This window comes from Symphalangus syndactylus, chromosome X (assembly GCF_028878055.3).
Source record: "Symphalangus syndactylus isolate Jambi chromosome X, NHGRI_mSymSyn1-v2.1_pri, whole genome shotgun sequence".
Classification (NCBI taxonomy): domain Eukaryota; kingdom Metazoa; phylum Chordata; class Mammalia; order Primates; family Hylobatidae; genus Symphalangus; species Symphalangus syndactylus.
In genome coordinates this window covers 82,622,438-82,648,076 of record NC_072447.2, presented here as the reverse complement: position 1 = coordinate 82,648,076, position 25,639 = coordinate 82,622,438, and the positions used below count along the sequence as shown (strand labels likewise).

The 25,639-nt window shown below is 37.2% G+C and overlaps 1 protein-coding gene and 1 long non-coding RNA gene across 18 annotated transcripts in view; one reads left to right on the top strand and one right to left on the bottom strand.

The window, feature by feature from the left end:
* Positions 1-238: 238 nt before the first annotated feature.
* Positions 239-14,216, bottom strand: LOC134735995 (uncharacterized). Its single transcript, XR_010119608.1, has 4 exons — positions 13,994-14,216; positions 9,764-9,884; positions 2,592-2,665; positions 239-402 (listed from the first exon to the last, which is right to left on the bottom strand). It is a non-coding gene; the product is annotated as an uncharacterized lncRNA (long non-coding RNA).
* A 1-nt stretch (position 14,217) lies between these two features.
* Positions 14,218-25,639, top strand: part of ABCB7 (ATP binding cassette subfamily B member 7) — a 181,533-nt gene continuing 170,111 nt past the window's right edge. For 5 of the 17 annotated variants that reach the window (XM_063634691.1, XM_063634695.1, XM_063634692.1 and 2 more), the window contains exon 1: positions 14,257-14,433. In XM_063634691.1, coding sequence (XP_063490761.1) covers positions 14,266-14,433 — 168 coding nt within the window. In that variant the 5' untranslated portion in view covers positions 14,257-14,265. Of the gene's footprint in view, positions 14,434-25,639 lie in introns of all 17 variants that reach the window. The other 12 variants (XM_063634687.1, XM_055266971.2, XM_063634685.1 and 9 more) reach the window with 8 other exon arrangements.

Below are 25,639 nucleotides of genomic sequence, written 5' to 3'. Positions count from 1 at the left end.
ATAAACTTAAGATAAAGGGGTGGAAAAAGATATTCCATGCAAATGGACACCAAAAGCGAGCTGCAGTAGCTATCCTTATATCAGACAAAAAGAACTTTGAAGCAACAGCAGTTAAAAAAGACAGGCTGGGCGTGGTGGCTCACACCTGTAATCCCAGCAATTTGGGAGGCCAAGGCGGGTGGATCACTTGAGGTCAGGAGTTTGAGATCAGCCTGGCCAACATGGCAAAACCCCATCTCTACTAAAAATGCAAAAATTAGCTGGGCGTGGTGGCGTGTACCTGTAGTCCCAGCTAGTAGGGAGGCTGAGGCAGGAGAATCGCTTGAACCCGGAAGGCTGAGGTTTTGGTGAGCCAAGATGGCACTACTGCGCTCCAGCCTGGGTGACAGGTTGAGACTCCATCTCAAAAAAAAAAAAAAAAAAGACACAGAGCAACATTATATAACGATAAAAGGCCTTGTCCAACAGGAAACTATCACAATCCTAAGAATATATGCACCTAATAGTGGAGCTCCCAAATTTATAAAACAATTACTACTAGACCTAAGAAATGAGATAGCAACATGATAATAGTGTGAGACTTCAATACCCCACGGACAGCACTAGACAGATCATCAAGACAGAAAGTCAACAAAGAAACAATGGACTTAAACTATACTCTGGAACAAATGGACTTAACAGATATTTACAGAACATTTTATCCAACAACCACAGAATATACATTCTATTCATCAGCACATGGAACTTTCTCCAAGATAGAACACATGATAGGCCACAAAACAAGTCTTAATAAAGTTAAGAAAATCAAAATTATATCAGGTACTCTCTCAGCCACAGTGGAATAAAATTTGAAATCAACTCCAAAAGGAACCCTCAAAACCATGCAAATATATGGAAATTAAATAGCCTGCTCCTAAATGATCATTGAGTCAACAATGAAATCAAGATGGAAATTAAAATCAAAACCACAGTGCAATAACGCTTTACTCCCACAAGAATGGAGATAATTAAAAAATCAAAAAAATAATAGATGTTGGTGTGGATGCAGTGAAAAGGGAACACTTCTACACTGCTGGTGGGAATGTCAACTAATGGAAAACAGTGTGTAGATTCCTTAAAGAACTAAAAGTAGAACTACCATTTGATCCAGCAATCTTACTCTTAGGTATCTACCCAGAGGAAAATAAATCATTATCTGAAAAAGACATTTGCACATACATGTTTATAGCAGCAAAATTTACAATTGCAAAAATATGGAACCCACCCAGATGGCCATCAATCAATGAGTGAATAAAGAAACAGTAGTATACATACACTATGGAATACTACTCATCCATAAAACGGAACGAATTAATGGCATTTGCAGCAACCTGGATGGGACTGGAGACTATTAGTCTAAGTGAAGTAACTCAGGAATGGAAAACCAAACATCATATGTTGTCACTCATAAGTGGGAGCTAAGCTATAAGGATGCAAAGGCTTAAGAATGATACAACAGACTTTGGAGACTCAGGGAAAAAGGGTGGGAAGGGGGTGAGGGATAAAAAGCTACAAAACGGGTTCAATGTATACTGCTCGGGTGATGGGTAAACCAAAGTATTACAAATCACCACTAAAGAACTTACTCACGGCCGGGCACGGTGGCTCATGCCTGTAATCCCAGCACTTTGGGAGGCCGAGGCGGGCAGATCACCTGAGGTCGGGAGTTCAAGACCAGCCTGACCAACATGGAGAAACCCAGTCTTCGATAAAAATACAAAATTGGCCAGGCATGGTGGCGCATGCCTGTAATCCCAGCTATTTGGGAGGCTGAGGCAGGAGAATCACTTGAACCGGGGAGGCAGAGGTTGCGGTGAGCCGAGATCGTGCCATTGCACTCTAGCCTGGGCAACAAAGAGCGAAACTCTGTCTCAAAAAAAAAAAAAAAGACAAGAAAAGAAAAAGAAAAAAGAACTTACTCATGTAACCAAATATCACCTGTTCCCCCAAAACCTATGGAAATTTTAAACACGATAAAAAAGGACAAAATTTTTAAATAACCCTGCCCCCCAAAAAAAGAAAACAGAACATTTAATGATGGTTAATATCAAAATTATTTTGGGTCCAATAAGAGATGAGGTGTTCCATCTTTTTACAACCTTATTTTAAAAGCAAATAAAATATTCAGTTTATTTGTTTGTAAAACAAGTATTTGATACAAGTTTAATGGGGTGAATAAATCTCAAATATGTACAAATAAGTGGGGAAAGTACAGAGATGGACAGGTCAATGTAGGCGTCAATTTACTACAGGTACTTCTCATTCTCAAAGTAAATCTGCAATTCATTTTAGAAAAAGTGCGATGGGAAAGGAACAGAACGGAGGTAAATGACAAAATATACTAGTAACATACATAATGAATCACAGATTTGTCTTATTTTCTCATCTGTCCATGATACTTGCTAATTATTTCATTTATTTCAGAGACAAGCTAAAAAATAGGCAGCAATGCCTGTAAGCTGACTGAGCCCGTAGCTTTTAATTGAGGGGGACAGTGGGAGGGCAACCTCTCACTGTATTTAATACACAAAACAGAAATCCAAAACACTTACCAATTTGTACTTGTTTGGGCTGGCTAAGGGAAACAAATGCTGATGTGTCACAGTCCAGGATATGTGAATGTAGCCTGCAATCACAAATTAAAAGTAAAGTGAACATTAAAAAAAAAAAAAAAGCAAAAACCAAAAAAACCTGTTAAAATGTGTGTAAAGGACCTGGACAGACACTTTTCAAAAGAAAATATACACGTGGCCAACAAGCATATGAAAAAATGCTCAACATTGCATAGTAATGTTTGGAAACTTTTTGAAATTATAAGATTAAATGCATATGCAAAGTAAAACATAGCATTTAAAAACTACAAAAAAATCAATTCACCATGTCCTTCAATGATTTATTTCAAATATTGCTTGAACCCCCATTATGGATCTAATATGATAGTTACTTAAAGATGATAAAGAGACATATATGATCCAGGCCCATGAATAATTTAAAGAGCAATTCTGAAGTCATACAATTCATGCTTTACATACAACTTTAGGAGATCCGGTGTGGGGAAAGATTTTTGTAATACATACAACCAACAGGAAACTTATATCAGAATATATAAATGTGCTTGTATATAAAAAAGAACATGAAAATCAGCAGGAGGCTTGATCAAGCATTTCACAAAAGAGGATACCCCAATTACTGATATCAATTTTTTACAGTGCTAAATTTCATAGGGAAAGTGCAAATTACAAAAAGAAAATACAAATTGAAAATGTAGAGATGCCACTGCACATTAGCAGAATACCAAAACTGAAAAGGATGTACAATATCAAGTATTGTTGAAGATACATGACTCAGAGATTCTACTCCCAAGTCTATTCACAAAAGAAATGCATGCACATGTACACCCAAGGGATGTATATAAGAATATTTATAGCAGCCTTATTCATGATGACCCCAAACTGGAAACAACCCAAATGTCCGTGCAATGGAATATTCATGCAATGGAATACTACATGGTAATAAAAATAAATTATACAGCTATATGTCACAACATGAATCACAAACAGAAGGTTGAATAAAAACACCAGATGTAGAAAATAACTATATGATTCCATTAAATAAAATTTAAAAGAAGGCAAGTCTAACCAAAGTAAGGATGTCTTTAGTTTTCTTTTGTGGAGAAGGGAAGATTTATTACTGGGGGCTCCTGGGAATTTGTTAATGCTCTATTTCTTCACCTGGGTGGTAGCTGCTTGGATATGCTCAGATTTTAAAGAATTCATAGAATTGTTCATTTACCTTTTATACACTTTCATTTACATTATTCACAATAAAAATGGTAAAAAAAAAATTGGAAGAAGGCTATTTGGTGAGTAGAGGATCTGAGCAGATGAATTTGAATGGTCTTAAGGATTGGGGGCATCAAGCTATTATATAGTCTCATGAACCCACCTTCATTATTGCGTTAGCTCCATGGAGAAGGCTGTCATACTTTGTCCGACTTTCTCTTCTCCAGAAAGTGTTACAGACAACATGCTCAACACTATCCCTACTGAGTGGAAACTGACATTTCTATTTTTATCTGTTATTACAATATCATTCTTCTCAAATGCAATTTCTTTTCAGAATAGGTCGGTAATTGGTAAATAGGGAGGAGACAGGGGAAGCATTTAAAATATGGAAAGAGGATTGAAAAACAGGGTTTAAAAATCATGTTGATTTTAACTATCATATACAATGAGTACAAAAGAGGAATAAAATGATAACAAGCCTCTTATGGACAAAATTATTGTAAGACTAAACTAGAATGACCAACCATCCCATTTTGTCCAAGGATATTCTGGCATTGACAGTCCTGCATCATATTTAAATCCTAAACTTAAAATATCTTTTGTTGATTATGTGCTAGGTTAATGATTTTCCCCAATCTTGCTAATAATCTGAATGAGCTAGAGAATAAGTTATATTTCAGAAACTTTCCATGATATGTGAATTCTTCGTCATTTTTATGTTAAATTTATTATTTAATCAGGTGCAGTGGCTCACCCCTGTAATCCTAGCACTTTGGGAGGCCGAGGCAGGAGGATCATTTGCGCTCAGGAGTTCAATAGCACCCTGGGCAACATAGTGAGACCTCATCTCTATTTTTTTAAAAAGAAAAAATTTATTATCTTAAAAAACAGAAAACAATATTAAAAATCATTAAACTTTTAAAAATTGACCAATCTTCTGTTTCACCTTTCAATTTTTCTCCATATGAATGTGCTTTACCTAATTAATACTTTTTGTTAATTTAGCCTTTCTCTTTGGTATTATACTGCAGGCATTTAAACATGTCATTGACATGCCTATCAATCTTTTCTTGTGTTATTTCATCTGCTGCTTCAAACATTGGAGAATTGTAATCCCTGTGGATTCTTCTTAGTTTCAATTAAATAAAATGTCTCTTCCAGTCCCCAATCTCTTATCCTTTCCTTGACCTTTGCTTTAAACATTGCTTGTTATACATAGACCCCAAAGGCAGATCTTACTTTTAATCCTGAAGCCCTTGTTTATCTTTTACATATAAAAGGATCAGATAAGGGGAAAAGATATTTCAATTTATGAGGATTTATAAGTAAAGGTTAAACAAACTGGGCTTTTTGAGCTTTGAAACTGAATTAGCTTATTGATGTGGGGGAGAAGAATTGAGGAATTTTAAAGAAAAGACTTCAAGTAGATGAAAGAATAGATAGTATTGAGCAACTGTTCTCCACTTCTGTTGAGAATGAAAGGAAATGGACATACTAGGGGGAGAAGGATTTAGTCTTGGACATATAGAAATGATAGCCAGCTATTGGGATTAATATATTGGGAGACAAGACAGCCAAAAAAAAAGGATTAAGTTGATCTTGCCTTGGTTGCAACGTTATATACTACATAATAACAATTTAAAAATTTGTATAGCATTTTGAAGTTTACCAAACAATTTATCATAATTACTTCATTTGAACCTCACAGCAACCTTGTGAAGGAGGTATTATATTCACTTAGGGAGAGTATTATATTTACTTAAATCTACTTAAGGATGAGGAAACTGAGTTTGAATTGCCAAACATCAAAGAAGCTGGCAAGTAATACAACATGATTTTTTAAAAAACAGTTTTATTAGATATAATTCGTATGCTATATAATTCACCTATAAAGTGTATGATTCAATAGTTTTTAGTATATTCATGGAGTTTTGCAACCATCACCACAATCAACTTTAGAACATATTTTTATTGCTTCAAAAAGAAACCTCATATACATTAGCAGGTATTCAAATTCCCCAGCACTAGGCAATTACTAATCTAACATTCTATCTTTATAGATTTGTTATTCTGGCCATTTCATATAAATGGAATCATATATGGTATTTTTTATTTTTTTCACTTAGCATAATGTTTTCAAGGTCCATCCATGTTGTAGCATGTATCAACACTTCATTCCTTTGTACGGCTCAATAATATTTCTGTCTTAGTCTGTTTGTGATGTTATTACAGAGTTCCTGATAAGGGATAATTTATAAAGAACACAGATTTATTTTTTACAGTTCTGGAGGCTGGGAAGTCTAAGGTTGAAGGCTCTGCATCTGACAAGGGCCTTCTTTCTGCATCACCCTATGTTGGAAAGCAGAAGGTGAAAGGGCAAGAAAGCATGCATGTGCATGTTAGAGATCAAACTCACAACCTCAAGCCCTTTATTTATTTATTTATTTAGAGATGGAGACTTGCTCTGTTGCCCAGGCTGGAATGCAGTGGCATGATCTTGGCTCACTACAACTTCTGCCTCCTGAGTTCAAGCGATTCTCCTGCCTCAGCCTCTTGAGAGGCTGGGATTACAAGCATGTGCCACCACGCCCAGCTAATTTTTGTATTTTTAATAGAGATGGGGTTTCACCATGTTGGCCAGGCTGGTCTTGAACTCGTGACCTCAAGTGATCCACTGGCCTAGACCTCCCAAAGTGCTGCGATTACAGGATTGAACCACTGCACCCAGCCCTCAAGTCCTTTAGTAATCAACGTTAGTTCATTCACGAGAGTGTAGCCCTCATGACCTAAATATCACTCATCAGGCCTCGCCTAATAGGAATTAGGCTGAATTGGGGATTAAGTTTCCAAAACATGCTTTTCAGGGGGCATACTTAAACCATAGCAATTTTATTGTATGGATATACCACGTTTTGTTCATTCAGTCACCAGTTAATGAACATTTAAGTTGTTTCTACTTTTTCGCTATTCTAAACAATGCTGCTATAAACATTCATGTTCAGGTTTTTGTGTAGACATACTTTCATTTACAACTTGATCTTCAACCCCAGTTTTTTGTCATAGGCAGAATTCTAAGATGGCCACTATCATTTCCACCCTCTATATATACCCTACATAATCCCCTCCACTTGAGTGTGGGCAGGACTTGTGAATATGGATGGGATAACACTCCCCTGATTTGATTATGTTACATGGAAAAGATAACGGAATTTGCTGATGTAATTAAGGCACTGAATCAGTTGACTTTAAGTTAATCAAAAAAGAGATTATCTTGGGTGGGTCTTATCTAATCAGGCAGGCCCTTTAAAAGAGGGTCCTGTCCTTTCTTGAAAGAAAGTTCAAAACCAAAGAGATTCTGTTTCTGGCCTTGGAGAAGCAACCAATCATGTTAATTACCTATAAAAGGGGTCACGTGGCAAGGATCTGAGGATCCTTCTAGAAACAGAATAGTCCTCAGCCAACAGCCAGCAAGAAAACAAGGATTTCAGTCCTACAATTGTAAGGAAGTTTTTGGGCAATCAGTGAGTTTGAGAGAGGGACCCCCATTCTCAGATAAGATTGCAGCCCTGGCTGATATCTTGATTTTTATCTTGGTGAGATCTGGAGCAGAGAATGCAACTCATCTGTATCTAGATTACTGACCCACAGAAATAGTGAGATAATAAATGTATGTTGTTTTTAGCCACAAAGTTTGTGTTAGTTTGTTATGCAGCAACATGAAATCAATACAACATCATACTGATGCTTTTGCCATCATACCATTCAGTACTGCCTCCATGTACCTGAGTTTCCTTCCTTCTCTGTAATTATTAATACTAGCATAATTATTGCAGTTACCTGGGTAACAATAGATCTTTAAAAAAATCTGATTCTGCCAGAGAGGCTCCCTCAAACATAAAGTAAATAATGATTCGGGTTAGTAAGAAATCACAGAATAATGGGTTTTATAGCCAGAGGTATCTTAGTGATATTACATTAATAGACAGATATGAACCCTCATCAGGCTCAGCCTATTAAAAATTGATGTCACACTCAAGCCTATCAACCCCTTTGTAACCCATCTCATTAAAATAATTTTCCAGATAACTCTCTAATTTTTCTCATTCTCATTCTCTCACCCCACTTCAACATCTTTTAGAATATGTTGAGATTGCAACTTGGAGAGTTTAAGATGAAAACTTTGAAGTGAGTCTGAGAGCTTAAAAACATCATACTGAGTTATTAATCTATAGCTTTATCATGGGTCTACATGCCACACAGATAAAAAGACACGTTTTCACAGTTCACTGGATCCTTCACACCAGAGTAAAACCATGGAGCTTTAAAACAGCAAGCAAGTTAGATCTTCAAGAGACTTGAAATTAGGGTATACCTGCCGGGCGTGGTGGCTCACACCTGTAATCCCAGCACTTTGGGAGGCTGAGGCAGGTGGATCACCTGAGGTCAGGAGTTCAAGACCAGCCTGACCAACATGGTAAGACCCCTGTCTCTACTAAAAATACAAAAAAAAAAAAGAAAGAAGGAAATTATGGTATACCTAGAAATATTTCTAAGGGATACACATGATGACTCTTGGAGCAATAGTATACATAATGTTCAAAAGGAGATGATTCTTATTGTGCCATCTACATGGGGTCCCGCAGTCCTACGAAATTCCCACAAGATTGTTCTTTGTCGAGATAAAGCTGGGTCACTGCTTTATAATACATAGGATTGCCCACAATATTACAGTGAAAACAGATTTGGCATGCCCCCTAAATCCTATAGGTGACATTGACACATACAAGGAAAGGCAGCATAGTTTAGGTTGGCAGCATAGACTTTAGTGTCAGGTTTAGGTTTGAGTTTTGACTCCGCTGTTTACTAGGTAAGTAATCTTGGGAAAGTTCTTTAATGTCTGTAAGTCTCAGGTTACATCAGCAGAAAAAAATGGTGATTATAATATTAGCTACCTCATACAATATTTGAGAGGATTATATGATCATGTATGTAAAGCAGTAGCTACTCCGTTACAGATGAAGCACTAGATAATTAATAGCTGTTATTATTATACATGAGGATTAAGATATTATATTGCATGATATGCAAAGAAACCAGCTCATTTACAAATTTGTAAAAGATTTTTTTTCCCCTGGAAGTTAAGCATTAAAGTTTACTAAAATCTCTAAATTTTTATTAAGTTAAAAAATAACTAAAACTTTGCATTCATTTTTAAAATTTAATTTTTATACAAACAACTATTATTAAAACCCTCTATGGCATGGTGATAAGGAGTATGGGCTCCGGAATCAGACCTTCTGGATTTGGATATCATCTCTACTACTTCCAAACTACTTGGGCGAGCCCAGAGCTTTCTTTTCCTTATTTGTAAGGTGGAGATTATAACAGAAACCACTCCTTATGTGCATTGAGTGGATTAAATTCGATGATACTACTTATAGCACCCAGTGCAGTGCAGTGCAATGCTTAAAACAGAATAAATGCCCAATAAATATTCCCTTCAAAAAAGGGAAAAAAAAGTGAGAAACATAACTTTAAAACAACTACTTATTTTGTGCAATGTTCTCTTAAAATCTCAATAGTAATAAACGTGTGTGTTTATATATACATACACATAAATGTATACATATATGTTTGTTTCTTCTTTATTCAACATTATTTCATATACACTTTCCCATATACAGTATCAACACAAGTCCATACATATACTTTTCAAATAATAGCTGTTGAGGTATTTCATTGAACTGCTTTTGGAATATTTGGAATTATTTTCAAAAGTTGCACTGGTCACGGTGGCTCATGCCTGTAAATCCCAGCCATTGGGGAGGCTGAGGCAAGAGGATCACTTGAGGCTTGGAGTTGAGACCAGCCTGGGCAACATAGCGAAACCCCATCTTCAAAAATTTTTTTAAATATATGTCAGGCACGGTCGTACGCACCTTAGTCCCAGCTACTTGGGAGGCTGAAGCGGGAGGATCCCTGTCCAGGAGCTTGAGGCTGCAGTAAGCTGTGATTGCAACACTGCACTCCAGCCTGAGTGACAAGAGTGAGACTCTGTCTCTAAAAAATAAATAAACAAATAAAGTAAAACAACAGAAAAAGTTGCTGTTATTAATAACACTGATATAAACATCTTTATGCAATGCACCTTATTTTGGGGGAAGGGTAATTTTGGGCTGCATTTTTTAAAGTGTAAACCAGGTTAAGAGGTATACAATAGAGACAAGAGGGCTAACTGACAACATGTAAGAGACACTACCCTACAGACTCCAAACACAGACAAGTTGGTTAAAAGTAGCAACAAAAAGCCCCACAGTTTTTAAAAAATGCATAGTTGAGCTTGAAAGCAAACAAAGGAAATGTCTAGAGGTTAGAAAACGAAGAGGAAAATCACAGCCAGATTGACCTATAATTTTCTTGTATGGTCTTTGTCCATGGATTAAGTTTATACTAGCCTCATAAAATATGTAGGTCATCCAGATAATCATAGTGGATTAATGAAACCTATTTATCGCCTCTTCCTTACAGACTCCACCAAAATAACATGAAAGAATAAAACAGAAATAAATCCACAAGGATAAAGAGACTAGGATTAGAGAAGGGCAATGCCGGGATCTTCAACTAAGTCATTATTTTTAAGATCTAAGGCAGGCCGGGCACAGAGGTTCACGCCTGTAATCCCAGCACTTTGGGAGGCTGAGGCGGGTGGATCACGAGGTCAGGAGATCAAGACAATCCTCGGTGAAACCCCGTCTCTACTAAAAATACAAAAAATTAGCCAGGTGTAGTGACATGCACCTGTAGTCCCAGCTACTCAGGAGGCTGAGGCAGGAGAATCGCTTGAACCCGGGAGGCAAAAGTTGCAGTGAGCCGAGATCGTGCCACTGCACTCCAGCCTGAGCAACAGAGTGAGACTCCATCTCAAAAAAAAAAAAAAAAAAAAAAAAAAAATCTAAGGCAAGTATCGTAAAATCTTAAGCTATGACTAAGCTGGGTTGTAGGTACATGGTGATTACATTTTTCTTTGTAATTTTCAGTTATGATTCAATATTTCCAAATGTTAAAAGTACATGCAAAATAAAGAAGTTAGTTTCAGAAAGTGATACGTTCTCTAAAAGTGCCTCTCACACTTGAATGTGCATATGAACAACCTGAGGCATTCTAATTAAAATTCGGATTTTGAATCTTTAAGTCTGGCATCGGGCTTGAGATTCTGTATTTCTTTTTTTATTGCTATGTAATAGCTGTACATATTGTTGAAGTACATGTGATATTTTGATACATGATGCATACGATATCATAAACAATATATACAACAAGGTAATAATCAAATAAAGAAACATTTAGCTTTTCTTTATGTTGGGAACGTTCTCTTTCTTCCAAATGTGGTGTACATACACAATAAAATATTGTTCAGCAATAAAACAATGAAATCCTGTCATTTGCAGCAACATTGATGGAACTGAAGGTCATCATGCTAAGTGAAATAAGCCAGGTACAAAAAGACAAATACCACATGTTCTCACTCATATGTGGGAGCTAAAAAAGTAGATCTCATGAAGGTAGAGGGTAGAATAGTGGTTATCAGAAGGTAAGAAGAGCAGAAGGGAGGGGACGATGAAAAGACGTTGGTTAGTGGGTACAAAAATGTAGTTAGAAGGAATAAGATCTAGTGTTCTATAGTACAGTCGGGCAGGTGACTATAGTTAAAAATAATTTATTGTATAGTTCAAAATAGCTAAAAAAGATTCTGCAGTTCTAACAACCTCTCAAGTAATGCCAATGCTAGTGGTCCGTGGATCACATTGGAATAGAAAGATTTTAAAGGAAATAACACAAGGCAATGGTGATACAGAGTGGTGGGGACAGGGGGTGGCCTCTTTAGATAAGATTCTCTTGGAAAGCTTCTCTAAGCAGGTGACATTTGTTTTGAGACCTGAATGATAAGAAAAAGTCATTTAAAAATCTACAGGAAAGATATTCCTGGTAGAGGGGAAAGCAAGTGGAAAGGTCCTGAGGTGAGAATAAGTTCTGGTAGTTTTTAGAAACAGAAGACCACTGTGGCCTTCTTAAATTGCTCAAGTGTTTCTTCCACATTTCAGGTGTTATTAAGTGAAAAGAGCACTATGTTTGGAGTCATAAAACCTAGGTTTGATCTCCATCCCATTAGCTCTGTGGCCTCTGACCTAGTCACAACTTTTCTTAGCCTCAGTTTCCTCATAAATACGGGAATATTAATAAATAATACCTATCTTCCATGGTCGATGTGAGGACTAAATGAAATAAGGTATGACAAAGCAGATTGTAAGTTACAAAATACTATACACACTTAAGTATAATTATTGCATACATAAAGTGTTATCATGTGATCTGTGGTTGCAGCAGCTATTTACAGCAGCTTTTATTGTGTATACCTCTGTCTCTTTAATTTATGTCAAACAGTTATGTGTCAAGTTATTACAGGCTGAGTTGGCCTTTTTGTTGCTGCTCTTCCCTAGCAGTGTGCAACTCTTACTATGCTTCACGTTCTATTTCTGGGTGTCCTGGAAATTTTCTTTGGCTTATTTGGCAAATAAATATTTGCCTCACTTTAGCTCATCATAGAGTAACTACTTGGGTATTCCAATGTTATTCACACTTTTTGATCAAAAGAGTTGGTTTACAATGAGCACTACTTTTGGAAAAAAATAATTTGGCTCCATTCAAAGACTTTACAACTGGGTGGTAAGATTCAGTGGCAATATTCAGCCCTAAGAGAAATCATTAGTAGAGTCTAGAGTTTCTCTAATGTATACTGTAGCTGTCTAACACAGAAAAGATGCTGAATAAATATTTGTTGATGACAATATAGACATTAATATGAGGCCATTACTGATCTACTGTCAACAATACAATAATAAGCTAGAAACATCCAATTAGTCACTAAGTCCTGCCAATTCCATCTCCTAATTGCCCTGCAATCGATCTACTGCCACTGCTACTGCTAGGTTGAGGCCTTTATTTTATGACTGAACTATTGCATTAACTTCATGACTTCAATATGAACTCCGTCCAATCCAACCTTCTCACTTAAGCCAGAGTAGCTTAATGGACATATAAATCTCATCATGTTACTCTCCTGATTAAAACTCTTCACTGGCTATAGGATAAAGTATTAACTTCTTAGAATGAAATAGAAGGCCCTTTACCATCAGGTCTCTGTTCACTCAGGTTAATCTCTTACTACTTTCCCAAACTCCATAAACTCCTGAACCTGAAAATATTTTCTTATGCCTTCTTGCTTTTAACATGTCATCTTCTTTACGTGTAATTCCAGTCAACCTCTTCAACTTGAATTCTATTTTTTTAAAAATAACTAGCTCAAGCATCCCCTTGAATGAATCCCAGAACAAAAAAGCTAACTGCATGGGCAACAAATTTCTGTTTTTGTTTATCAGACTTACTAGTCCAAAGTACCTCTTCATAAAAAGTCCATAATTATTTGTCTCTTTTGTGTGAAAAGTGAATATAAAATTGCAACTGCATTATTGCATTATTGTCTCCGGGGTTTCAGGTAACATTTACAACTGGAAATGCAGTTTCCTAGAAAACTGTAAACATATTTTGACATTTTGTTTGATAATAGTGGTGACAAAATAATATAAGCCTGTCTTTAAACATGGACTTCTCTCCATACACTTCACTTTACCACCCTTCGGCCAACCTAAGCGATTTTTCAAGAATTAGGGACGCTGCAAAAACCAAAGCGAAGAGCTAGAAAGAGTGACAAAATTAGTAAAGATGTCTGTAGTCTCTCTCTCTCTCTCTCTCTGTGTGTGTGTGTGACTGTCCCACGAGCAACAGACCAAAGGAAAACTGCCCCAAGGTTTGCGCAACAGAGAACAATCTGCAAAGTAGAAGTCCTCACAGGACGGAGAAGCAGTAAATCTTACAGCTGAAGCCTCCTCCCAGGGGAAATTAACGTCTGTAGTTTAATCTTTCCTTAATTCAGAAGGGAGTGAAGATAAGAATATGCATAGGGAAAATGGAGAGAGGGGAGCGTGACATTGAGTTGGAGGAGGTAAAAGAGTATTATGACAGACAAGATGGGGTTGACAGATTTAGCAGATACAATATTTGGGACACACGTACGAAGAAATGATTCGGTTTATGTGAAATTGAAACTTAACTAGGCAGGCATCCTGTATTTCATCTGGCAACTCCAGGAAAAGAGAAAAATACAGCGTTACTCCAATATTCCCAGTTGTGTAAGGAAAACAATCAAAGCTCGGCCCTAAGGAAAAAATAAATGAAAGAGGCTGCGCGAATGCATCCGAATCTTCAAACAATCCATTTCCGGTCTGGGGCCCTGGGAAAACAAGCAGAGACAGTTAAGGTAGCCGAATTCAGTCCGCCAGTGTCCCATAATCCTCTTCTCTCGGTTCCTCTTTCCTCGCTCAAGATGGCGCTGCTCGCGATGCATTCTTGGCGCTGGGCGGCCGCGGCGGCTGCTTTCGAAAAGCGCCGGAACTCCGCGATTCTGATCCGGCCTTTCGTCTCTGTTAGCGGCTCTGGTCCGCAGTGGAGGCCACATCAACTCGGCGCCTTGGGAACCGCTCGAGCCTACCAGGTGAGATGCCACTGACATGGAAGAACAGGGTGAAGGGCAAGGGAACCTGTAGGGAAAAGGTTGCCCTCGTGACCTCGGGGCAGAGAAAGCACCAAGAAGAAAGTCATGGCTAACTCTGAGCAGCAGTAAGTGAAGGAAATTAACGTCAGTAATTTGAGGAAAGGGCGAAGAAGAAAACCTTTGAGTTCAGCAAAGGGAAACGGGGCAGGAGGTTCTGGGCAGAGGACACCTGGAGCGCTGGAGGCTCTCGTAGGAGTCATAGTTTTTCTCTCATATTAAGAGTTGGGGTAGACACCATTCCCAGCCTGCTTGCCTTTCTTAATACGAGGAAGACTGGGTTATTTTCCCCAATTAGTAATGGAATTTGGGACAGTTTATCTGTGGTTCAGATTTTACTCAGTTGGAATTAACAATTCGGAGAGCACTGTAATGACAGCAAGCTATCTATAAACAAGTGGCGCCAGTTAACTCCCTTCCTGACAGGCGTGCTTCTTGATAGGCCAAAACCGTAACTATCTTTCCAAAACATAGACCGCCCTAAATTCTTGTGTAAATATGATTGTCCTAGATCTGAAAAATACAGTGATGTTCTCTGTGCACAGGTCATTTTAGAAGCCATAGGCTACTTATCCTTAACTTATGAATGTAGCTATGGTTGTAATGCCTCCTAATATTTGAGTCCATTATTACCTCTCACTCAGGAACGGTTTTTTAAAAAATTATTTGTACTTAACTGTACTAAAGTATATCTTTTTATTTTCTGTGTATTGACAAGAGGTTTAATTGCCACCACTTATTTATCAGTATCACTTTAAAATATTGTCAGTTTTGTATGAGAAACAACCTCTTAAATTTTGATTCTTCCTCTACAAATATTTAACGTCTACCTTGTACATAGCCCTGTGCTAGATAATAGGGTACTCAGAGAGACATACAGTTATGCCTTCAAGGATTGTACAGTTAAGGAGATTGGATCTATGCATTACAAAAATAACTGAAAAACACAGTGGTGGGTTAATTAGCAAATGAATAATATGTACAATAAAGGCTATAGGCATCCAGAGGAAATAGTGATAATTAAGGACCAGGTTATAAAGAGTATTTCATGCTGGTGATAGAACTGGGGAGAATATTCTGAACAGGGAGAATAGGGAATGACACTAAGCATGTGGAAGGCTGATGGAATGAAATTTATAATTCATTCAGTAATTATTGAACAGCTCTACAGGAGCAAACAAAATAAAATATAAGTCCTGTCTTTAAAAAGCTTAAAATCTAGTGGGAAATATGTAAATTAATCGGCAATTAAAATATAGTGGAGCTGTGTAATAATGGGAAAGGTACAAGGTATGGGACAGTATATGTGAGGGGTGTTAAGTCTAATCTTAAGGTAGGGAAGATTGCCTTAAGTAACTGATATCTAAGGCAAGAGCTGAAAAATTAGAAGTTAGCCAGTTAAAGAAGGAATCGCATGTGCAAAGGCTCACAAGTCAGAGAGAACATGGACCTTTTCTAGAACTGCACATGGTTTAGACTGTAGTGAGTCATTCAAGATAGGAAATAGCAGATTAGGCTAAAGAAGCAAATCTAGATGATTTTATTAAAGTTTTTAAAGTATTTTATGGTTGAAAGTTTCTGACACATGATCTCTTGGGAATGGTTTTTGTTCTGTAGTTCTCCAATAAGGCAGATGAAGTTAAGATAAAATTTGTAGGACTTTCTTAAGCTGGAAGAATGAGGGGGAAGAGGGAAAAGGAGAAGTTATTAGGAATCTCAGAGGAGGCAATGGCAATACAAATTTACCTTTCTCTCTTTCCATGAACGCTATCTTCACAACTTCCTTCTTCCACTCTGTCCTTTACATCCTACCATTTCCTTTAGTTACCATTTCCTCAGTGTGTAAAACAAGGGAAAGATGTCACCTTTGTTTTCTGTTTCTTAAAGGCACGGAACTCTTGCCATCCTTTTTTTAAAATATGGATTTAACGGTGAGAAGGGAATGATTACAAAGTTTTCAAAGTAGAAGCTGAGGTAACCTGAGGTACCTGCAAATTCGTGACTTGTGATTAAGATTACAAAATAATTATTGAATTCATACTTTTGGGACGATCATTAGTATATAGTGTAATATTTTAGAGCTGAAAGGAACCTTAGAGCAGTGTTATGAAATAATGTTAGTGGGTTGGATTAGCACTTTTTTAGATGAAATTCAGTAGAATATAAAGAAAATAGCAGTGCTTTTTACATCTTAAGTGAAGTATTGTTTCATGAACTTTTATGTGTATATATATACATACACACATATATTTTATATATATATATATATACACACACACACGCACACACACACACACAGTCCCACATGTATGTGATTACTGGAATTCATTGTAAAATGTATTTCTCACCCAGTATATGCCCTAGACCTGGGCTGTGGAATATGGTAGTTCTTTTGGATAGGTACTGTTTTGTTTTCATTTGTTGGTCTGACCTCATGGACAAAGAATGGGAGCTTTAATTTCTCCCAGTAGCAAGTTCCACCTTCCTACTCTTCCACCATTGGCTGCTAAGAGATAGCCGAGTAGATAAAAGTTAAAATACTTTGCTCCTGGCTTTCATATTAACTGAAGTGGGAATATAATAACAACACTAGGGAAATAATCCTCCTGTTCTACATTTTAGAGGTTCTAGTTCATATTTAAATTTAACAATATAAGATACCTATGAAGAAACTACAGTGATTACTCAACAGTCCCAAAATGTACTAAAAGAATAAAAAACAGAACTTATCCATCCTGGCTAACATGGTGAAACCTCTTCTGTACTAAAAATACAAAAAAAATTAGCCGGGCGTGGTGGTGGGCTCCTGTAGTCCCAGCTACTCGGGAGGCTGAGGCAGGAGAATGGCGTGAACCCGGGAGGCGGAGCTTGCAGTGAGCCGAGATCGCGCCACTGCACTCCAGCCTGGGCGACAGAGCAAGACTCCGTCTCAAAAACAAACAAACAACAACAACAAAAACAGAACTTACAAGAGAAATAAGGGTGTCTTTCAGTGGATTATAGATCGTGGTACTGAAAAGGGTGAGAGGTGATTCAGTGACATTTAAAGTACCTGAAGTGGCCTGGCACAGTGGCTCATGCCTGTAATGCCAGCACTTTAGGAGGCCAAGGCAGGTGGATCACCTGAGGTCAAGAGCTCAAGACCAGCCTGACCAATATGGTGAAACCCCGTCCATACTAAAAATACAAAAAGCAGCTGGGCATGGTCACGTGCACCTGTAGTCCCAGCTACTCAGGAGACTGAGACAGGAGAATTGCTTGAACCCTGTAGGCAGAGGTTGCAGTGAGCCGAGATTGCGCCACTGTACTCCAGCCTGGACGACAGAGAGAGACTCCCTCTCAAAAAAGAAAAAAAAAAAAAAAAAAAAGGACCTGAAGGGGTTATTTGTAGTTCAGTGATGCCTAAACTTACCTGTAACATTAGGTTATGATACAAAGATGTGGACTTCATTTGCAGGAAGAGGGATTTAATGTGCATATGAGAAATAATTTCTTAGACTAATAGTCTTAGTCTATTTGGGCTGGTATAACAAAATACCATAAACTACATGACGTATAAGAAGAACATTTCTCACAGTACAAGGTGCTGACAGATTTAGTGTCTGGTGAGGTCTTGAGGTTCATAGGTGGTGCCTTTTAGCTGTGTCCTCACGTGGTAGAAGAGACAAGGCAGCTCTTTGGCCCCTCTTATAAGGGGACTAATCCTATTTATGAGAGCTCTACTCTCCAAGTCCTAATCACCTCCCAATGGCTCCACCTTTTAATACCATCACATTGGTGATTAAGTTTCAATATAGGAATTTTAGGGGGACACAAACGTTAAAAGCATAGTCCTTTTATTAGGAGACCAAGAAAGACTTTTAAAATTATTAAACAATAATTTACTGTCATTAGAAAAATATTAGCTATTAGGAAGCAGCCAGCTTGGTTTTGAAAAGAGCAAGACATACCAAACCAATTCCTCATATGAGTGAGTGACAGTCTATCTTGATTTCAACACAGCTTTTAATTGTCCCCTACATTGTTCTCACGCAGTAAGCTTGGAAGGAATGATATTGAATACTATTAAGGGGTCTTGAGGTAGGAGTAAGCCTTACTGTAAAGAAAATACAGATGACTTAAAAGATTTTTATTTCAAAATGTTAAAAATAATGAAATAACTGGTGTGCAAAGGGCATAACTTGGTATTGTGGGGTGAACACTGGACCAGGACACTTGACCACCTGAGCTCTATTTGTACTGTTAATTATCTTGGACAGATAACTTGTTCTTTTGGACATCAGATCCTGTAAACTAGTAATATTTGACTACCAGATCTCTAAGGTTTCTTGCAACTCTCTTGTTTCTTTACTGTAATCTTTTAGGACCAGCCCTTTTTATATAGTACCTCTACTTTGTGATCCTAGTTTACTACTAGTGTAGTATTCAGGAACAACATAGGGTAAGTTTATGTTCACATGAATTTTTAATGGAACAAATTTGTATTCTTGTCATATTTGTATATCTAAGAGTAGGAATAGAAAAATGGAATTTAATTATGAGTTTAGTATTTGGTAGTGTTGGGAAGATGGAAGTAGTGTTGAAGAAAAAGTAAGCTAGATTCTGAAATCATCTAGGATGGTAGAAATAGATTCTAAGGGATGGTGAAGAATAGCAGCAATGCTATAAAAGTTGTAAATAAAGATACACCTTACATGGGCTGTATATGATAAGGAATGGAAAGTGGCACTGGGGCTTGAGAAGAGGAATTCAGGGGATTCTTTATTCAGATATAGTTGAATAAATAACATTCGCTAAGTCATTGATACATTGGTTTTAACTAGTTATTAAGATTATTAGGAAGAGGAAGAAAATTTCATGTTTCTAAACTTTCTTTTAGAACACGAGGCCCTTTGAGAATCTGATCAAAGCCATAGACCTTCTCCCTAGAAAAATATACATATGTATATGCTTCATTTTGCGTGCAATTTCAGGGGAATCAGAAACCTATCCCCTCTTCCAGTCAAGAATCCCTGATTAATACAATATTGCTGGCTGGTGGGTTTCTAATGATGTTCCTGAGTAGCCAGTGGCAAGATAAAGAGCACTTGTCCCTGGGCAGTGGGATAGAAATAGAATGGAAACTTACATCAAAATTTTGATTAAATGATAAATGCATAATTTATCATTTAATTATTGTTATACAATTGTTATAAAATTAATATCATTTATTGCTGTATTGTTGTCAGTGTTATCTTAAAGATTTTGCTTTTTCAAAGAAAAGTATGTTCTTTCCCATATTGTAAAATAAGGTATATAATAAGAGATAAAATTGCCCATTCTGTATACGATTCTTATGCTTTACATTGTCCCCATTTTAATTATATAAAACCACATCTAATAAAAACATCAAGACAGATATCTGCAATCCCACATGTTAAATAATTTTTCCTTTTTCCTTTGAATCTCTGTTCTTTCATGTACATAATTTTTACATTATTGGGATAATTTTAAATTCTGTTTCTTTTTACTTGTGAGCAATTTTTTTCTTGGTGCTCAGTCGTGACCAAAATTAGGTCTTTTAATTACTTAAGATATTAGTAATGTTAATAGGTATATATAGTTACCTGCAAAATGTGATATTTTTGTTGTTTTGGTTTTCTCCTTCCTTTTGCTAAAATCCATCTCCCTGAAGTCCTCATCTGTGCTCTCTTGACTCCCTTGTAGGATTTGCCACTAGTGAGTAAAGATACTTTTCAAGTCTTTATTTAATGTCATTTGGTCTTCACAGTAATCCGGTTAGGTAGGTGAACATTTCTTTGTAGTAGCAATGGCCTCTTCTGTCCTTTTCAGTCCCTTAACTTCTGCCCTAGTTTTAGACCCTTATTACTTTATGCATGGGTTTTGTCCCTGCTTTCAGGGACTTGCCCTTTCAATCCATCCTATACAGCACATCTAGATTATTCTTCCTAAGGCGTGACTTTTATCCCATCACTTCCCTGCATAAACTTCAGTGGGCTTTACATCTTAGCCTTAAAAATTTCCACCTAACTAGATTGCTAGCCATATTGTAAACTGTTCCTCTACAAATACTCTGTCCCTCCAGTCACCCTATATTGTTCCCTGTTCCTTGGACCATGTGCTTTTTCGTGTCTGTTCTTTTTTTTATGCCATACCCTATGTCTGAAATGCCCTCTCTCTTAACTCGTGCCTATTTTTCAAATGTTAGTTCAAAGGTCAGTCTGTTCCCTGAAACCATTCCTTATAAGCTAATAAGACTTTGATTTTTCCCTCCTCTGAACTCCTACAGCACTTTTTCCTACAAGTAGTTATGTATCTTGTGTAGGAGATAAGATTTTATGTGCCTAGAAGTCTAATATATTCCAATCATCTTTTTGTTTTTATCTTCCACAGAGCTAGGCACGGTATGTTACATGTAATAGGCAATCAGAAAATATATGTAAAATGAATGATTAAACTCTATAACCAAACCAAAACAAAAGTCTAACATAATAATATTTGCTCCACTGCTACACATTTGGAATTGAAAGCTAACTTTCTTCAGGGCAACCTCATAAGTTTGTCCGTTGCATTTCTGTCATTAGGCATATGGTACAGTGGTGGAGTAGCATCACTGATTGTTATCAGTTTTAGTTTAATAACCAAAGCACACTTACTTTTTATCCTAAAATTTTTGAGTTACTTTATTTGTGAGCATCATTTGCTAAGATAAAGTGACTTACAGGATAAAATTCTTTGAGGAATAAGATATAAAAATTTGCTGTTTTTAGAAATTTTAACTGCACACTGTATTTTGGGATGTTCATTAGTCCTCTGATTAAGTTTTCTTTACAATATCTAGAGAGGGATGGATATTAGAGTAGGGAAACTGCATCCTAAGGGTATACCATCAGTTCCTTAGGTGCTGATGTTTTGGGAGAGCAACTTTTAAACTTATGCTTTTCAAAGCATATTAGAAAAAGACAAGGTGAAGCTTCAATTTTGGTTTACTTATCAAATTGTTTTTACTGATCTTGAGTAACTTATACTGTAATATTGTAATATATTCATATTTTTGAGTGCATGAATATTTGCTAAGTATGAACTCTTTCTTCAACTACTCTGACTATAGTGACTTAACAACTGTGCATGTACATGTGTGCTTGCCTGCTACGTTTGCCATAACACCACAGATTGGGTGGCTTATACAACAGAAATGTATTTTCTCACAGTTCTGGAACCCATGAAGTCCAAGATGAAGGTGTCAGTAGAGTTGATTTCTTCTGAGGTCTCTCTCCTTGGCGTGTAGATGGCCATCTTATACCTCTGTCTTCACATTTTCTTTTCGCCTGTGTGTGTCTGCGTCCTGATACCCTCTCCTTAGAAGTGTACTGGTCATATTGGATTAAGGCCCACCTTAATGACCTCATTGAACTTTAATTACCTCTTTAAGGGCCCTGTTTCCAAATATAGTCACATTCTGAAGTATTAGAGGTTAGGACTTTAACATATAAATTTGTGGGGGGCAGGGAGTACACAGTTCAGACCATAACATTGTGTGTATGTGTTTGTATGTGTGTGTATGTATATGCAAATGCATAGAAAATTTGAAAGATATACTCCAGTCTGGTAAAAGTAGTTACTTCGGGCGGGGGGCATGGTCTGGGATGCTAAAAGACAAAAAAAAAATTAATTTGCTATTATGGATACACAGACATAGTTTGATATACTGTACTTGTTTTTACAATGAGAAAAATATTTCATGTTTAAGCTTTTCAATTGATGAACTGACCTTTTTGAGTAGGTTGTATTATGTTCATTTATTTGAAGTCCAATTTGTTTTGTCTACTAGTAGTAATGCATTTTATGATCTCTGTAACTTTTATTTTATTTATTTTTTATTTTTTATTTTTTTGCGATGGAGTCGTGCTCTGTCACCCAGGTTGGAATGCAGTGGCACAATCTTGGATCACTGCCACCTCTGCCTCCCAGGTTCAAGCGGTTCTCCTGCCTCGGCCTCCCAAGTAGCTGGGATTACAGGGGTACACCACCACACCTGGCTAATTTTTGTATTTTTAGTAGAGACGGTTTCGCCATGTTGGCCAGGCTAGTCTCGAACTCCTGACCTCAGGTGATCCGCCTGCCTCGGCCTTCCAAAGTGTTGGGATTACAGGCCTGAGCCACCACGCCTGGCCTTGTAACTTTTATTTTAAGTTCAGGAGTACATATGCAGGTTTGTTACATAGGTAAACTTATGTCATAGAGGTTTGTTGTACAAATTATTTTATCACCCAGGTGTTAAGCCTAGTACCCATTAGTTATTTTTTCGGATCCTCTCCCTTCTTCCACCTTCCACCCTCTGATAGGCCCCAGTGTCTGTTGTTCCCTTCTATGTGTCTATGTGTTCTCATCATTTAGCTCCTACTTATAAGTGCGAACATGTAGTACTTAGTTTTCTGTTCCTGTGTTACTTTGCTAAGGATAATGGCCTCCAGCTCCAGCCATGTCACTGCAAAGGACATGATCTTGTTCTTTTTTATGGCTGCATAGTATTCTATGATATATTTTTACCACATTTTCTTTATCCAGTCTGTCATTGATAGGCATTTAGGTTGATTCCATGTCTTTGCTATTGTGAATAGTACTGCAGTGAACATACGCATGCATGTGTCTTTATAATAGAATGATTTATATTCCTTGGGGTACATACCCAGTAATAGGATTGCTGGGTCAAATGGTAATTCTGTTTTTCATTCTTTGAGAAATTGCCACACTGCTCTCCACAGTAGTTGAACTAATTTACACTCCCACCAACAGTGCATATAAGTGTTCCTTTTTCTCCATAACCTCACCAGCATCTGTTATTTTTTGACTTTTTAATACTAGCCATTCTGACTGGCGTTAGGTGGTGTTTCATTGTGGTTTTGATGTGCATTTCGCTAATGATTAGTGATGTTGAGCATTTTTTTTTTGTATGCTTGTTGGCTGCATGTATGTCTTCTTTGGAAAAGTGTTTTTTTCATATACTTTGTCCACTTTTTATGTTTTTTTCTTGTAAATTTGTTTAAGTTCCTTATAGGTGCGGATATTAGAGCTTTGTTGGATGCATAATTTGCAAAAATTTTCTCCCATTCTATAGGTTGTCTGCTTATTCCGTTGACAGTTTCTTTTGCTGTGCAGAAGCTCTTTAGTTTAATTAGATCTCATTTGTCAATTTTTACTTTTGTTGCAGTTGCTTTTGTTGTTTTTGTCATGAAATCTTTTCCTGTGTCTCTGTCCTGAATGGTATTACTTAGGTTGTCTTCCACGGTTTTTATACTTTTGGATTTTACATTTAAGTCTTTAATCCATCTTGAGTTAATTTTTGTATATGGTATAAGGAAGGCTCCAGTTTCAATCTTTGGCATGTGGCTAGCCAGTTATCCCACCACCATTTATTGAATAGGGACTCCTTTCCCCATTGCTTGTTTTTGTCAGGTTTGTCGAAGATGATATGGTTGTAGGTGTTAGGCCTTATTTCTGGAGTCTCTATTCTGTTCCATTGGTCTGTGTGTCTGTTTTTGTACCAGTACCATGCGGTTTTGGTTACTGTAGCCTTGTAGTATGGTTTGAAATCAGGTAATGTGATACCTCCAGCTTCATTCTTTTTGCTTAGGATTGCCTTGGCTATTTGGATTCTTTTTTGTTTCCATTTGAATTTTAAAATAGTTGTCTCTAGTTCTGTGAACAATGTCAATGGTAGTTTAATAGGAATAGCATTGAATTTATAAATTGCTTTGGGCAATATGACCATTCTGACTATATTGATTCTTCTTATCCATGAGCGTGAAATGTTTTTTCATTTGTTTGTGTCATCTCTGATTTCTTTGAGTAGTGGTTTGTAGTTCTCCTTGTAGAGATCTTTCACCTCCTTATAGTTAGCTGTATTCCTAGGTGTTTTATTTTCTCTGTGGCAATTGTAAATGGAGTTTTTTCCTCATTGGTGCTTGGCTTGACCGTTGGTGTATAGGAATGCTAGTGATTTTTGTTTTTTTTTTTATCTTTTTATTTTTATTTTTTTAGAGCCAGCCTTGACTCACTGCTAGTGATTTTCGCACATTGATTTTGTGTCCTGAGACTTTGCTGAAGTTGTTTATCAGATTAAAAAGCTTTTGGGCTGACACTGTGGAGTTTTCTAGATATAGGATCATGCCATCTGCCAACAGGGGTAGTTTGACTTCTTCTCTTCCTATTTGGTTGCCCTTTATTTCTTTCTCTTTCCTGATTGCCCTGGCCAGAACTTCCAAAACTGTGTTGAATAGGAGTGGTGAGAGAGGGCATCCTTGTCTTGTGCTGGTTGTCAGGGGAATGCTTCCAGCTTTTCCCCATTCAGTATGATGTTGTGATGTTGGCTGTGGGTTTGTCACATATGGCTCTTCATATTTTGAGGTATGTTCCTTCAATATCTAGTTTATTGAGAGTTTCTAACATGAATAGATGTTGAATTTTATTGAAAGCCTTTTCTGTATCGAGATAATCATGTGGTTTTTGTCTTTACTTCTGTTTATGTGATGAATCACATTTATTGATTTGGGTGTGTTGAACCAACCTTGAGTCCTGGGGATAAAGCCTACTTGATTGTGGTGGATAAGCTTTTTGATGTGCTGATGGATTTGGTTTGCCAGTATTTTGTTGAGGATTTTTACGTCAGTGTTCATTAAGGATATTGGCCTGAAGTTTTTTTTTGGTGTTGTGTCTGCCAAGTTTTGGTGTGAGGATGATGCTGGTCTCAGAATGAGTTAGGGAAGAGTTCCTTCTCCTCAATTTTTTGGAATAGTTTCAGTATGAATGGTACCAGCTCTTTGTACATTTGGTAGAATTCAGCTGTGAATCTGTCTAGTCGTGGGCTTTTTGTGGTTGGTAGGCTATTTATTACTGCCTCAAGTAAAGAACTCATTATTGGTCTGTTCAGGGATTCAATTTCTTCCTGGTTCATGGAGATCCTCCCATACTCTGAGCGATCACTCCTGCTTGTGGGACATAGAGAAGGCGCCAAGATCTGAGATGGCCAGCACCCCGTCCCAGAATAAAAAAGTCTTTAATGCATTTATAAAGCATTCCTGGAAGTATTTGCTGCTTTTAAATGTAGCCAGTTTTTGGTTGTTACTTCATTGCGGAATTGGGAGATTCT